Source organism: Pezoporus occidentalis, unplaced genomic scaffold (assembly GCF_034315485.1).
Source record: "Pezoporus occidentalis ecotype Australia unplaced genomic scaffold, CSIRO_AGI_Poc_V1 ctg57, whole genome shotgun sequence".
NCBI lineage: Eukaryota > Metazoa > Chordata > Aves > Psittaciformes > Psittacidae > Pezoporus > Pezoporus occidentalis.
The window spans coordinates 3846793-3860913 of record NW_026915910.1 but is presented as its reverse complement, the minus strand read 5'-3'; the positions used below and the strand labels follow the sequence as shown (position 1 = coordinate 3860913).

General features: G+C 39.6%; 1 protein-coding gene across 2 annotated transcripts in view; it reads left to right on the top strand.

Moving 5' to 3' along the window:
- Window positions 1–14121, top strand: part of CDC5L (cell division cycle 5 like) — a 35423-nt gene that overhangs the window by 3096 nt on the left and 18206 nt on the right. For both annotated transcript variants that reach the window (XM_062638488.1, XM_062638487.1), the window contains exons 3-11: window positions 715–876; window positions 1722–1849; window positions 4304–4403; window positions 4653–4871; window positions 6042–6186; window positions 6311–6499; window positions 8108–8256; window positions 11066–11225; window positions 12596–12760. In XM_062638488.1, coding sequence (XP_062494472.1) covers window positions 715–876; window positions 1722–1849; window positions 4304–4403; window positions 4653–4871; window positions 6042–6186; window positions 6311–6499; window positions 8108–8256; window positions 11066–11225; window positions 12596–12760 — 1417 coding nt within the window. The remainder of the gene's footprint in view (window positions 1–714; window positions 877–1721; window positions 1850–4303; window positions 4404–4652; window positions 4872–6041; window positions 6187–6310; window positions 6500–8107; window positions 8257–11065; window positions 11226–12595; window positions 12761–14121) is intronic.

Genomic DNA, 14121 nt, shown 5'->3' with positions numbered 1-14121 from the left:
TTTAGATATTGCACAATGGAATTTAACTTCATATTAAAAAAACAGAAGCGTAAAACTAATTCAGACTGTTTGAAAATTAGACTTAGTTTCTTGACTGTTGAACTGCACATAGAATCACAAAATGGTTTGGGTTGGAAGAGACCTTAAAGGTCATCTCGTTCCAACCCCCCTGCCATGGGGGGGGGGGGGGGGGGGGGTTGCTCCAAGTCCTATCCAACCTGGTCTTGAACACTGCCAAGGATGGGGGAGCAGCAGCTTCTGTGGACAGCATGTGCCAGTGTTTCACATATTTATTACAGTACTTGTATATAAAGGTAACAGTACTGGCAGAGTTTGAGATTGGTAAGATGACCGTTAAAGGATCCAGACCAAACAAATCTACCACTTATGGAACCTTTAGTTGCTGCAGTTTTTACTTTTGTTTTTCTGGATTCTGTGACTCCTTACTTTGCTAGACTAGAGATGTCAGAAGAAAGAAGAGTCCATATGTGTATAAAAACTGATGGACAGTACACTTTAAAGCTTGAATACATTTGTCATAAAAATACTCTGGAGTGACATCCTCTTGCACAGACAAAGCTTCTGTGAAGTTTGTATGACAAGATTTTGAGATTTCATTGTAGTTTTTTGGGTGGACACTCTTCTGAATTAATTCAAGACAAATCAATGGATGGCTTGGATCTGTCATCCTGATTTTTTTTCTGTTTTTAACAGGTATGAATGGCTAGACCCAAGCATCAAAAAGACAGAGTGGTCACGGGAAGAGGAGGAGAAACTCTTGCACCTGGCCAAGCTAATGCCAACCCAGTGGAGAACCATTGCCCCAATTATTGGGAGAACTGCTGCACAGTGTTTGGAGCACTATGAATTTCTGCTGTGAGTTACTGTTTTGCTAAAGGTGCATGCCAAGAAAATCTGTTGAATTTGTTGTAGCAGTGTGTCGTTCCCTTCTACCATGGTGCTGATGGTTTCAAGCTGACAGTCCTTTTGTAAGCAAGTCCTTAAGGACCATTTCTTTTCAGTGAGCGTGCCTGGCTTGAAAGACACAGCTTTTGGAACCCAGAGAACAGGCTTGAATAGAGATAGGTGTATGTTTTCTTACTTCTGGTCCTTCTGGCTAGAGGAGTGTCAAGATTGATGTTTTTTATGGGCTTACATTTGAGGTTTATTTGGGTATTTTTTGACTGGTTGATTAGTACGTGTGGGTGTGTGACAGAAGAAAAAAAAGACATAAACCACATGTTGTTGAAATGACTGAATGTGCTGTATGCTCTGTATGAAATGCTGTATGTGCTGTATGAAACGTCTCTGTATGCTACAGAGGGTTTCTTTAGGCTGTGAGAAGAGAAGGAAACTGCTCTTTTCCCTCATGATCTTGCTTAATTCTGTTGTGATTGGTTTAGTGTAATATATAATGGGAAACTCAATTATTTTTTTTTGTCACACTGCTTGAGGAGAATTCTTTACTATTAGCTTTATCAATATTGTGTTTTATACAATATTTTATTATAATGTCATACTGCATTGTGTTCTTTCTGATTAAAGATTATGTAACTGTACCATGTTCATGATTTTTTCCTGCAGTAGTTGTATAACAAGCTTAATGTCTGGTAAGTAGTACAAGGTTACCCTTTTTTGATCAGTCTTTGGGGACCTAATGGTTATTATGAGCCTGGGGGAAACAAAGAGCTAGTTGTCACATTCGTAAAATGCATTTTTAGGGACAAAGCTGCTCAGAGAGACAATGAGGAAGAAACTGCTGATGATCCTCGGAAACTTAAACCTGGAGAAATTGATCCAAATCCAGAAACTAAACCAGCCAGGCCAGATCCTATTGACATGGATGAGGGTAAGATAGGAGTTTGTTTGCCATTTCTGATAGAAATGTGATCTCTTTTTCGTTTTATCTTTTTACACAGCCTCTGTACCCTGGGTTTCTCTTGTATTTTTTTTCTCCACGCCGAGATCATTTTTTTCTTACAGGTCTTGTCTTATTTCTGTGTCTGGCCAGTCAGCTGTACTTTTCCAGTTTCCTTCTCCTTGGTGTGTTTTCTGCTGTTGAAGTTGTCTTCATTGTCTCTTAACCATGACTGACTGTTCTTTGCTTTGACAAATGCTCTGCTCATTTGCCATTCTTGTTTCTGTATCTTCATCTTTTCCCATCAGCTCGTACCTTCCAGATGAATCCATGCAGAAGGACTACATGACTATTTTTTTCCTTGCACATAGCAGTGTTATAAACTAAAAAATGAATGTTGCTAAAATTCCATTAATGGACTAACAGTGGTTTTCAAGAGTCACAGGCTCACATATGTAGCAGTCTTGGATCTGGATATAAATAAAATTGACAAGGTCTAACAACAGTCCTCTTAGCTGAAGATGTAATTGATGTAATTACATTGGTGTGGTCAGTTTGCCTCTTTATGTAGACATTTTATGGCCGTCATATTTGAGAAATCATGGCAGTCAGGTGAAGTTCCCGATGACTGGAAAAAGAGAAATATAACCCCCATTTTCAAGAAGGGGAAAATGGATGACCCGGGGAATTACAGACCAGTCAGTCTCACCTCTGTGCCTGGCAAAATCTTGGAGCAGATTCTCCTGGATGGCATGCTAAGGCAATGAAAATCAACAAGGTACTTGGTGACAGCCAACATGGCTTTGCTAAGGGGGAATCCTGCCTGACCAATTTGGTGGCCTTCTATGATTTGGCTACAGAACTGATGGACAGGGGTAGAGCAGTTGATGTCATCTACCTGGACTTGTGTAAAGCATTCGACAGTGACCCACATGACATCCTTGTCTCTAAATTGGAGCAACATCAATTTGCTGGATGGACCACTCGGTGGATAAAGAACTGGCTGGATGGCCGCACACAAAGATTGTGGTCAATGACTCAATGTCCGGCTGGAGACCAGTAATGAGTGGTGTCCCTCAGGGATCAGTGTTGAGACCGGTCTTGTTTAACGTCTTCGTTGCTGACATGGACAGTGGGATTGAGTGTGCCCTCAGCAAGTTTGCCGATGACACCAAGCTGTGTGGTTCAGTTGATAACCTGGAGGGAAGGAATGCCATCCAGAGGGACCTTGACACACTTGTGAGGTGGGCTGATGCCAACCTCATGAAGTTTAACCATGCCAAGTGCAAGGTCCTACACCTGGGTCGGAGCAATCCCAGGCACAGCTACAGGTTGGGCAAAGAAAAGATTCAGAGCAGCCTTGTGGAGAAGGACTTGGGGGTGTTGGTTGATGAGAAAATGAACATGAGCCAGCAGTGTGCGCTTGCAGCCCAGAAAGGCAACCGTATCCTGGGCTGCATCAAAAGGAGCATGACCAGCAGGTCGAAGGAGGTGATCCTGCCCCTCTACTCTGCTCTCGTGAGACCTCACCTGGAGTATTGTGTGCAGGTCTGGTGTCCTCAACATAAAAAGGACATGGAACTGTTGGAACAAGTCCAGGGAAGGGCCACGAGGATGATCAGGGGACTGGAGCACCTCCCGTATGAAGACAGGCTGAGAAAGTTGGGGCTGTTCAGCCTGGAGAAGAGAAGGCTGCTTGGAGACCTCATAGCAGCCTTCCAGTGTCTGAAGGGGGCCTATAGGGATGCTGGGGAGGGACTCTTGATTAGGGACTGTAGTGATAGGACAAGGGGTAACGGGTTAAAACTTAAACAGGGGACGTTTAGATTGGGTATGAGAAGGAAATTCTTTACTGTTAGGGTGGTGAGGCACTGGAATGGGTTGCCCAGGGAGGTTGTGAATGCTCCATCCCTGGCAGTGTTCAAGACCGGGTTGGACGAGGCCTTGGGTGATATGATTTAGCATAAGGTGTCCCTGCCCACGGCAGGGGGGTTGCAACTAGATGATCTTAAGGTCCTTTCCAACCCTAACTATTCTATGATTCTATGAGTTTGATTTGCTGTAGATGTTGAATAATCTTCAACAGAAGGCATTTTTTTTCTTGAAGTCTTTATTTCATTTTTCCAATGATTCAGAAAATAAATTGGGGCAACTTGGAGAAAACTAGTTTATTAGTCATAGAATCATGGAATAGTTAGGGTTGGAAAGGACCTTAAGATCATCTAGTTCCAACACCCTTGCCATGGCAGGGACACCTTACACTAAACTGTGTCACTCAAGGCTTTGTCCAGCCTGGCCTTGGAACACCGCCAGGGATGGAGCATTCACAACTTCCTTGGGCAGCCCAGTCATTTAGAGTGCCTGTAAAAGCACTGATTCAGTTTTTAAAAATTGCTTTCTGATGTTAATGTAATTTTTTCCTTGTATTTGTCTGTACTATTTTAGATGAACTTGAAATGCTGTCTGAAGCTAGAGCTCGTCTGGCTAATACACAGGGAAAGAAGGCCAAAAGGAAAGCAAGAGAGAAGCAGCTGGAGGAAGCTAGGTAAACTTAGTTTTATATATTGGAACTGCTTTTGCTGTCTCTGGAGCATTTACAATGCATAAATTCAGTCACAGCCTTAAGCCATTGCAGAATCAGATATTTTTTGTTATTTGCAACAATAGCTTCTTTCTTGTGGAAGTACATGTAGCCCTATCTCAGCAGCAACCTGTTAAAGTAGTACCAGATCTTAGGATACAGGATACGCCTATGGTATGCATTTTAAATCACATGGTGTTACTGTTTCTATAGACGGCTTGCTGCTCTCCAGAAAAGACGAGAACTTCGGGCTGCTGGAATTGAAATTCAGAAGAAAAGAAAAAAGAAGAGAGGTGTGGATTATAATGCAGAAATTCCATTTGAAAAGAAGCCTGCTCCTGGTTTTTATGACACATCAGAGGAAAACTACCAGTCTCTGGATGCAGATTTCAGAAAGCTACGTCAGCAAGACCTGGATGGAGAATTGAGATCGTAAGTGTGTATTTTACCAAGGAGAAAATAGTATATTTGAAAAAAAAACCCAAACTTCATATATATATATGTGTGTGTATCTGTGTGTGCATATATGTGTACATATGCAGATATGTTAGGTCCTAAAAATGCCTGAAGTATAATATGGGCAGGAGTTGTATTTTCTGTAGGACAGAAAGGTTGCTTTTACCTTTTCAGTCTTTATATCTTTCTAAAAGGCATAGTTGACCTTTTTTATCCATGAGAATAAAGTTTCTCATGCATGTTCTTGCTCTTTAAATGGAAATCTTAGGATTTTTTTCGAGGTTCATTTTCTGTAAGCAGTGCCTTTGCAGTCCTTTCTTGAAGTAATAGCATTAATAAGATTGCTTACAGGAGTAGATGTTGCTTGTTGTAGTATCACTTCTGATAGAATCGTTCTTAAGTAGAATTTCCTGAAATGGTTAATTTCTCCCCCTCCACAAAAAATGCAGTTGAGAAATAAGATGCCCATCTTCATCATGATCAGCATGTTACATGTTTAATTATACACTTGCATTTCCCACTACTTCTGCCAACTGCTTTTTACTGAGAGAGTAGGTCCAGTACTATGTATGATTTGGTTCATTAGCTTGTGATGAGATCGATTCTTTCTGTATGGCTCGTAGTTCAGAGGGGCTGGCAGGACCTTCAAACTGACACTTATGATTTCACAGGCTGACTTCACTGCTGTTTGAAGAAAATACCATTTTTATTACATACTGAAGAGGAACTGGTTCCCATATCCCACAGAAGATGTTTGTGTTCCCTTAGCTGCTGCTGAAGAAAAGGGACTGTTCACATCCTCTTATTCTTGCTATCTGCATTCTTGGATTGACATTTTTTTCTTGTTCCAGTGATGCTGTTGATTGTAGCTGAAGCAACCACCTGTTGCCTAAGTCCAGAATTTAGAAGCATTACACTGTCTTGTAGGTTCTGCTGCAAGATCTGTAGACCATATTTAATCACTTAACTTGTGCTCCACAAGGTGTTTCACTCTTCCTGCAACATGTTTTATTTCAGCATATCCAATTTTTGATAGTTAACATACAGTATTTTAGATAACGTACAGCATTTTTGCTCATTGCTTGTTTGGTTTACTTTGTAGCTGTTCTGAATGTTCTGAAATGATTCTGTTATCTGTAATGACAGTGAAAGGGAGGGAAGAGAGCGCAAAAAAGACAAACAACATATGAAACGGAAAAAAGAGTCAGACTTGCCTTCAGCTATTCTACAGACCAGTGGAGTGTCAGAATTTACCAAAAAAAGAAGTAAGCTGGTTCTTCCAGCTCCTCAGGTAAGCTGTTCATTGATCAGTAAATGACTTAAAAGACCAATGCCAGTCAGTGAGTTCTGTTTTATCAAGTGGATCTCGTGGTTGTATTTTATTTTACTATGGCTTGGGATTTTCTCTTTTAAAGATATCTGATACGGAGCTTGAAGAAGTCGTGAAAGTAGGCCAGGCAAGTGAGATTGCACGCCAAACTGCTGAGGAATCTGGAATTACAAATTCAGCTTCCAGCACTCTTCTGTCTGAATATAGCGTGACCAACAACAACATAGCACTGAGGACTCCCAGAACTCCTGCAGCGCAAGACAGGATCCTGCAGGTAGAGTATAAATGTATAAAATCAGAATCATAGAATTACAGAATGGTTTGGGTTGGAAGAGACCTTAAAGACCATCACATTCAACCCCCCTGGCATGGGCTGGGACACCTTCCACCAGACTGTGTTGCTTAAAACCCCATCCAACCTGCCATGGATGGGGCAGCCTGTTCTGGCGCCTCACAGTAAAGAACTTCTTCCTAATGTCTAACTTAAGTTTACTCTATGGTCTTGTATTTTTAGTGAAGGTGTAAGTATCATAGAAACATTCATTAGGTTGTATGTGGTACTCGGGTTTGAACAGACGTGATCTCCAGGGCACACTGAAAAGCGTAGAAGCAGATCCACTTCTATCTGTTAAATACTGTGATTTTTTTTTTTTTTTGTATTACATACTGTGGGCAACTTCTAGCATTAACCATTCTCCTGGTGTTTTTTGATAATTTCCTCTAGTATTGGGTTCCTCTCAGCATTGAAGATGTATATAATGTTGATGTCCTTAAAGCAGTCTTTTATGTTGTTCCTAATTATGTTCTGCTGTTCAGTTTTTAGTTCAGTTAACAAGAAGTAATTAACTGCAACAATACAGGAATAGTTTTCTAGCACTTTATTGGCTTAAAACCACTGAAGAGAAAGGTTGTCAAAAACCTGCAAGTTATATTTGTGTTATACTGATTGTATGAGTGTCTGGGTTCTTTCAAAACCTGGTAGTGTTGGGTAATGTTTTGCTGACTGTGGGGACATGGCTAAATAAAATCAGTGTTGCTAGTGTGCAAAACGAACAAAAGTCCACCCCAAAAAACCCACCCTGAAACAAAAATCCCCAACTTATGTTGATAATTAGCTGTATTCTAACAGTTTCATGATAGTAGAAAAGAGAAAGCTCCTGACTCTACAGATCATGACCTAAGTCTCTATGCAGTGTTTGCCGGAGGGATCACATTCACCTTCAGATGGAGTAATCTCACATCATGTATGTTGCAGTATTATGTGTATACACAGGTCAGCAGTTGCAGTGGTAGTCTTCTCTCAAGATAATGGCTATATGCAGTAGTTTCATTATGTCAGCTCATTTTCAGTGACCTAATTCTTCACTGTAGAAGAAAAAAGAAAAAATAGGGGGGTATTCCTAAAAAGCCCAACTGAATCATGGACAAAAACTCTGGATAGTGACCCTCTCTGTTGGAACATTCCCTTTGAAGTACAGCTTGGATAAACTTCACTGATGTTGCATTTCAGAGTGCAGCTGTGCTGCTCCCTGAAAATTGAGATCCTTAGGATGACTTGAGTATTCACTCAGTAATAAATTTTGCAAATTTATGGAGTCTGGCAAACTGAAGAAAGCTGAAACATTAAGTAACCCACTCATTTTTGCAACTCCAGTTGGTAACATCTTCTGCTGAAAATAAAGTTTAAAATCCCTTTCAGTGGAACAGTCAGGTTTGTAAATACCTGTGTATGGGTGTTAAGAAGTGTTAAATGTTTCCCACAAACTCACTGGTATTTAAATAATTCTTCAGCTGTTGTTACTGCTAGTGAATCTGTTGTACAGAGTAGAGTGTGACAATGAAAAGTCTTAGTGATGTACTGCATGTATTGTCTGTTTTACAGGAAGCCCAGAATCTGATGGCTCTCACAAATGTGGATACCCCCCTGAAAGGAGGACTTAACACTCCCTTGCATGAAAGTGATTTTTCAGGGGTAACACCACAGAAACAGGTTATCCAGACTCCAAATACTGTGCTTTCCACACCCTTCAGGTAAAGCAGACTCCTTTTCTAATGGGCGCTGGGATGGGCACGTATCTGTTGGAGATGGGTGAGCAGAGTGGATTTCAATGTGTGAAATAATAGGTCATGATCAGTGCTTTGAAACAAGTTTTAACACACTTTTTTATTTCAGGCCCTTGTTGTACACCTTTCTCCTTCTCTGTGTCTTTTGCAAGCTCTGCCACATCATTGGCTGTATTTGTACAGTGTATAGCTCACTGGAGTTTTTGTCCAAAAATGAGGCCTTCTCTGCTTTGTAGCTATATAAATTACACTGGAGTAATACAGGGGTATAAATAGTAAGATACAGTGTCAGTCTGTATGTGGATCTTAACCTTTCCAAAGTATTACCTCTGAGTCAAAAGTGTAGGAGGTCCCTTAGCCAAACCCACACTGAATTTTTTTAAAGCTGGATTAAATATTTTATAAGCTGTATATATGCAAAATAAAATATTTCTTATATTGCCAACCTAAATAGCATGGAATTGGTGGTTAAACTATTGCAGTGGGTCCTGAATAAGTATATATCCAACAAATGCCAAGTATGGTTCAACTACTACCAAATACTACACTTGGTACATTTTGTCTGTCAATTTTTTTCCACTTAAGTTTTAATTTTACTTGTATCATGCTAGTAGGAAAAGTGGAGAAAGGAATAAAAAAGCCTTTATGGCAGCTTTTCAAAAGAAGCTTTATTTTGGTGTTTTAAAGCTATGTGCAAAAGCCCTGCTCTTTTTAATTGGATCTACATAAATACCTTTCTGGAGATCTATTAACATTAGTTCAGTGCAGAATGAATGTAGAGTTTGGCCTGGAGTGGTCTGGCTGCTATTTGGGTGATTTTATATTAAAAAATGTAAAAACATTCTATTTTTGTTTGGGTGTTGGGGTGTTTTGTTTGTGGTGGGTTTTTTAGCTTCTGAAGTTCAGATTTGCACATGTAAATGTGGTACCTATGTATCAACTTAGCTTGCTTGCAGAAATGCTTTATCAGCGTGAATATCCAAGACTGAGCAGAAAGAACAAAATAAATTCGTAAAGTGGTAAAAAAATAGATAAAGGGAAGCCATAACTTTTTAAGAAGGCAGAGTAGTGAAGCAGAGTCATTTGCAATATTTAATCTAAATACACCCTTTCCTCCTCTGGTCGTATGAAATTTGTAATGTTTTGATGCAAGGTTTTTATGGAAGTTGTTGCCTTGCATTAGGTGTTTTGTTTTGGTTGTTGTGGGTTTGGTTGGTTTTTTTTTTCCACATCCTAGTTATAAGATTTTTCTTAAAAGCTGTGAGGTTATAGGGTTTTAAACACTATATGGAACTGAGACAACTAGAAGAAATAACCCACTTACTTGGAAATTGTTTCTTCTGGGAAGTCAGTGTAAAACTTTTCTGCTAGTATAATCAACAAAATAAATATATCATAGAATCATAGAATGCTTTTGGTTGGAAGAGACCTTGAGGATCATCTAATTAAAGCCCTTCTGCCATGGGCAGGGACACCTTCCACTAGACCAGGTTGTTCCAAGCCCCATCCAGCCTGTCCTTAAACATTTCCAGGGATGGGGCACCCACAGCTTCTCAGGGCAACTTGGGCCACTGTCACACCGCCTGGCAGTAAATCTCAGTATATTCTACGAAACATTAATTTTGCTGGGTTTTTGTGGGTGTCATCCTGCAAATGCTATTGCTTCTATTTGTTATCCTAAATGAGAGTTCATTAAAACATCTGTGAACAATGTCAAGCAAGAGGATGGTATCACTTGCCTCTCAAACACACACCCAGTAAATAAGGTGCTGTTGTATCATTTAGAAGAGGACCAGTAGTGCATGTCAGGCCAGTTGTGTTTGTCCACCATTATGGTATCTTCCTTGCACTACAGAATTACAATATCTAGTGGTGGAAATTATGTATTAAATCGTCTGGTCCAGCTGTCTCTGCCAGCATGATTCTCTACAGTACACATACTTATCATTACTGTCTGAAAATAATCACGTAAGCACAGGTGAGTACCACAGTGTAGGCTTTTTTCTAAAAGTTTTGCCCATCCTGAACTTACTTTGTTTGAGACAGTTAACAGTATCTTATCAGTTCATTGTTACTGCCATAATCACCACTATGTGAAACCTCATTATAAGCTGGCAACAGAAAACTTTTTACTATATCCAAGACCATATCTGCAAGATTTTCATATAGTAGGTTACTGGGATAGAGAACAAAATTTCTTCCCAGTCTAGAAGAAAAGCAGCTGAGCCGCACAGAATCTAAGGCTTAATCTAACTTGCCTAACCTTAGATTCCTAAAAGTAATTATTGTAATGTAATTACTCCTGAATAATCAGTGAAAGCAGAAAGACATCTTCAGAGTGATTAATGGAATTCTAAGTTGGGACAGCTGCTAGGCCAGATGAATTCAGAGTGAACGACTTGCCACAGGTGGTAAGGAAATCAGAGCTTGCAATCAAATCCTCGTTACTGTATCCCAAAATAGTGCCTGGTGACTGGATAATTTCTTCTTTCAAACGTAGCAGTGGGAGGTTGTGTTGATGTAGTTTCTGAAATGTCTCTTCACATAATGATGTGTCTAGATTTCAGACTGGCAGGTCCTTGGTCACACCTTGACAGGTTTAAACAATTTATTTTTTGGATTCTTCTAATTGCATGTTATAGTTTTACCTCCTCCCAAGAAAAAAATCTAGATTGAATTTGTTAATGGTATTTACGTAACTTTATCTAGCATTCAGACTTTGGTAAGTAGAGCTTTTAAGGGAAAAAATAATTATCTGCCTCTGCATTTCCTCTAGGACACCTCATGGACAAGAAGGCTTAACTCCTCGTGGAGGACTAACTCCTAAACCTGTGCTTGGTACAACTCCTGGTAGAACTCCACTACGTGATAAATTGAACATCAACCCAGAAGAGGGAATGGCAGATTACAGTGACCCATCTTATGCAAAACAAATGGTAAGAAACACTTAAGAAGGGAAAAAGCAAGTGTTATTTCTACCACTTGTCTGCAGGTCTGTACTCATCACCTGATAAAATCAAATCTTTATTTGAAAGAACAGAAATCTTGCCACTTAGAATGGATTTCAGTGTGCTCAGTGAAAGCACGCTCAAGCTGTTTGTCAAGGAAGACATGCTTAAGTTTCAGTCCTACTTGTATCTTTGAAGCTGAGCAGGAAATATATCAAGCAAAGATTCATTTTTCTTGCTGTTCCACACAGCCCTCAAATCCCTCATCATCTTGGCTTCCCAGTTTACCTACAGGACCTTTTCATCAGTCTGTCGTGTTGACAGCATTGAGCTAAAGGAGTTTAATTTTTGCCATTAGGAGCACTTGGTTTTGAGATGTCCAGTAATCCGAGTCCCATCCAGATTCTTTCATCGCCTTTTCAACAGATGTTTCTATTCTTGGAGAGTGAGCCAGATGTACCCTGCCAATTAGCCATGGTATAAAACGGCATATACCTAATAGGTAGCACCTTGGGAACTCCTTTTATGTGGCTGATTCTGCAGCCTTAACTGTGGCTTGGATATCTCCCACCAGAGCTATTGACATTTTTCTTTTTGGGCTAGCTAAGGATATCCACTTCAAGTGTTTGGCACGTTCTGCTCATGAAAACAGCTCTTCAAGTTCAGAATTTCAGATTTCCTCCTAGCTTGCAGGGCAAGGATTATTTATTGTCTATTTACTTACTTTGGTTCTGTCTTAGCCTTTTTATAGTAAAAAGGCTTTTTGCTGCTAGAAGGAATACTGGGGCTTCAGTTTCCTGATGGACTCCACTGGTTCCCAGATCTGGTATTGTGACAGAGGACGAAAATGAGGCAAACATTCCTCAGATTTGTGAGCAACTTCAAGGAAGAAAGTTCCCGTTAGGCTTGCAGATAACCTCTGTGTCCATCATCACATTTCCACATATTTTCAGTTTCTTGGAAAGTGTTTATGTGAGTTTCTGCTGTTGTACTGAAGCTACTGTGAGGCAAAGGTGCTGTGCTGTTGTTTTACTTGAGTGTATTTCAGCCTGTTTGAAGATTTCATTAGCTGTCTTTAAGAAATCTGCCTAATGTTTTTTTTTTAGTATCAAAGAGTTTCTGTGATGAAAAGTGCATGAACTCTGGTATGGTGGTCTGTAGCTAGGCTGGATTAGTAACATGCCTCTTGTCAGACTTCAGAAGATCTTGTTTCTGTTGACTTTGTAGCAATCAAAGATAGCTGGATTATATCAGCTGTGTATTGTTCATGTCTATTAATGCAGATGAATGGAATGTTATTGAATTGCACCTTAATTCATGAATCCAGAAGCATTATATCTTACTGTTTATTTCAACAGGAGAGAGAGTCTCGTGAACACCTGCGCCTTGGACTCATGGCCCTTCCTGCCCCAAAGAATGACTTTGAGATTGTTTTACCTGAAAATGCAGAAAAAGAACTTGAGGAACATGAAATAGATGAAACCTTTGTAGAAGACACTGCTGATATAGATGCCCGCAAGCAGGTGAGTGTATGTGAGGCAGATAGTGCCTTTGGTTTATAATAAAATATTTCTTGTATTGTTCCCATAGTTTCATACCTGTTCAGTGGCAGTGGTACAGCTTCTACAAAGTAAAATGTACCTGTTTTCTCTGCTGACTTCAGTGTACACACACACATAGGCTAAATCAGTTTTCTCTCGGAATTGTTTTCTTAATTTGTTAATGTTATGTATCACATTTCGTTTGTCATTTTCTACGATGAAGTCATGAGTGTTTATGCCCCAAGTCCTGCATTTCTCCCCCAAAAGATAAAAATATAATTAAAAGCATTTCTCTGCAGAGGCACACTCTTCACTGTAAGCACATGGGAATTGTACTGTTGTACCTTTTTTCTTTTTCAGTTTCATATTCTCTCAAGTTAAAAGTTACTGGTTATGAAATGTAAGATAGGTAACATACAAATTCAGCAGGCTGGTAGCACACAGATACAGATCTTCCAGGCAGTGAATTGGTTCCTTTTGTATGACTTGCACCAAAGGATTACCAGGCAGCTGAGCCGTGAATGGGTCCCTTTTTTATTTTCAGAATCAAGGAAGGCTTGATAAAGTGATGCCTTAAATTCTGCAGGTTAAATAACTGCACTGGCATGTAATTAGAGACACCTTAAATTTTTATGTTTGTAAGAACAGTGTCTTTTCCATTTATTGCTTATCCTGATTTTTATGATACAAATCTAATTTTGTTATATATCTTCAAATAAATGGCAATTTTTAGTTCAGAGGGTTTTTTGCCAATCAATGCACTTGGCAAGTTAACAAAATACTAAAAAAAAAAAAATCCTATGCCTTGATATCTGCTAAGCATTTCCCAGAGTTGAGTTTCTAGCTTGTCCCGATTGGGGAAGATCACATTATGTGCATATATATGCATGTCTTATGCATACATCCCTTAATAAAAAGTTTGAATAAATATGGATAATTTACGCACGTAGAATAGAGAAAACAATTTGAGTTGTAATATCATGCAAGAGAATGAAGGTTTGACATGTCTAGAATTAGAGCATGGAGGATATTGGTTATTTTTCCTGAAGTTTTAGGTGGCACTGCCTTTTCATGTTAATTATTGACTGAAAATTGAATATAAGGAGAAATCTTATGTTTTTACACTTTCACGTGTATTGCTTTAATGAGTAGTTACTCCAAGTCATCGAAGAGAACAAACACAATCCTGGCTGCAAATTTAAGTGTCTGTCTTTTCCTGGTGGATTTTGTGTCTGGAGAGTTCAAGCAGCTGTCAAACCTGATGGTAGAGAAATCTGTGAAGAATGAAGTCTGCTGGGCTTGAGGATGAAGGAGAATGTGATGGCCGGAAATTACATTTTAGG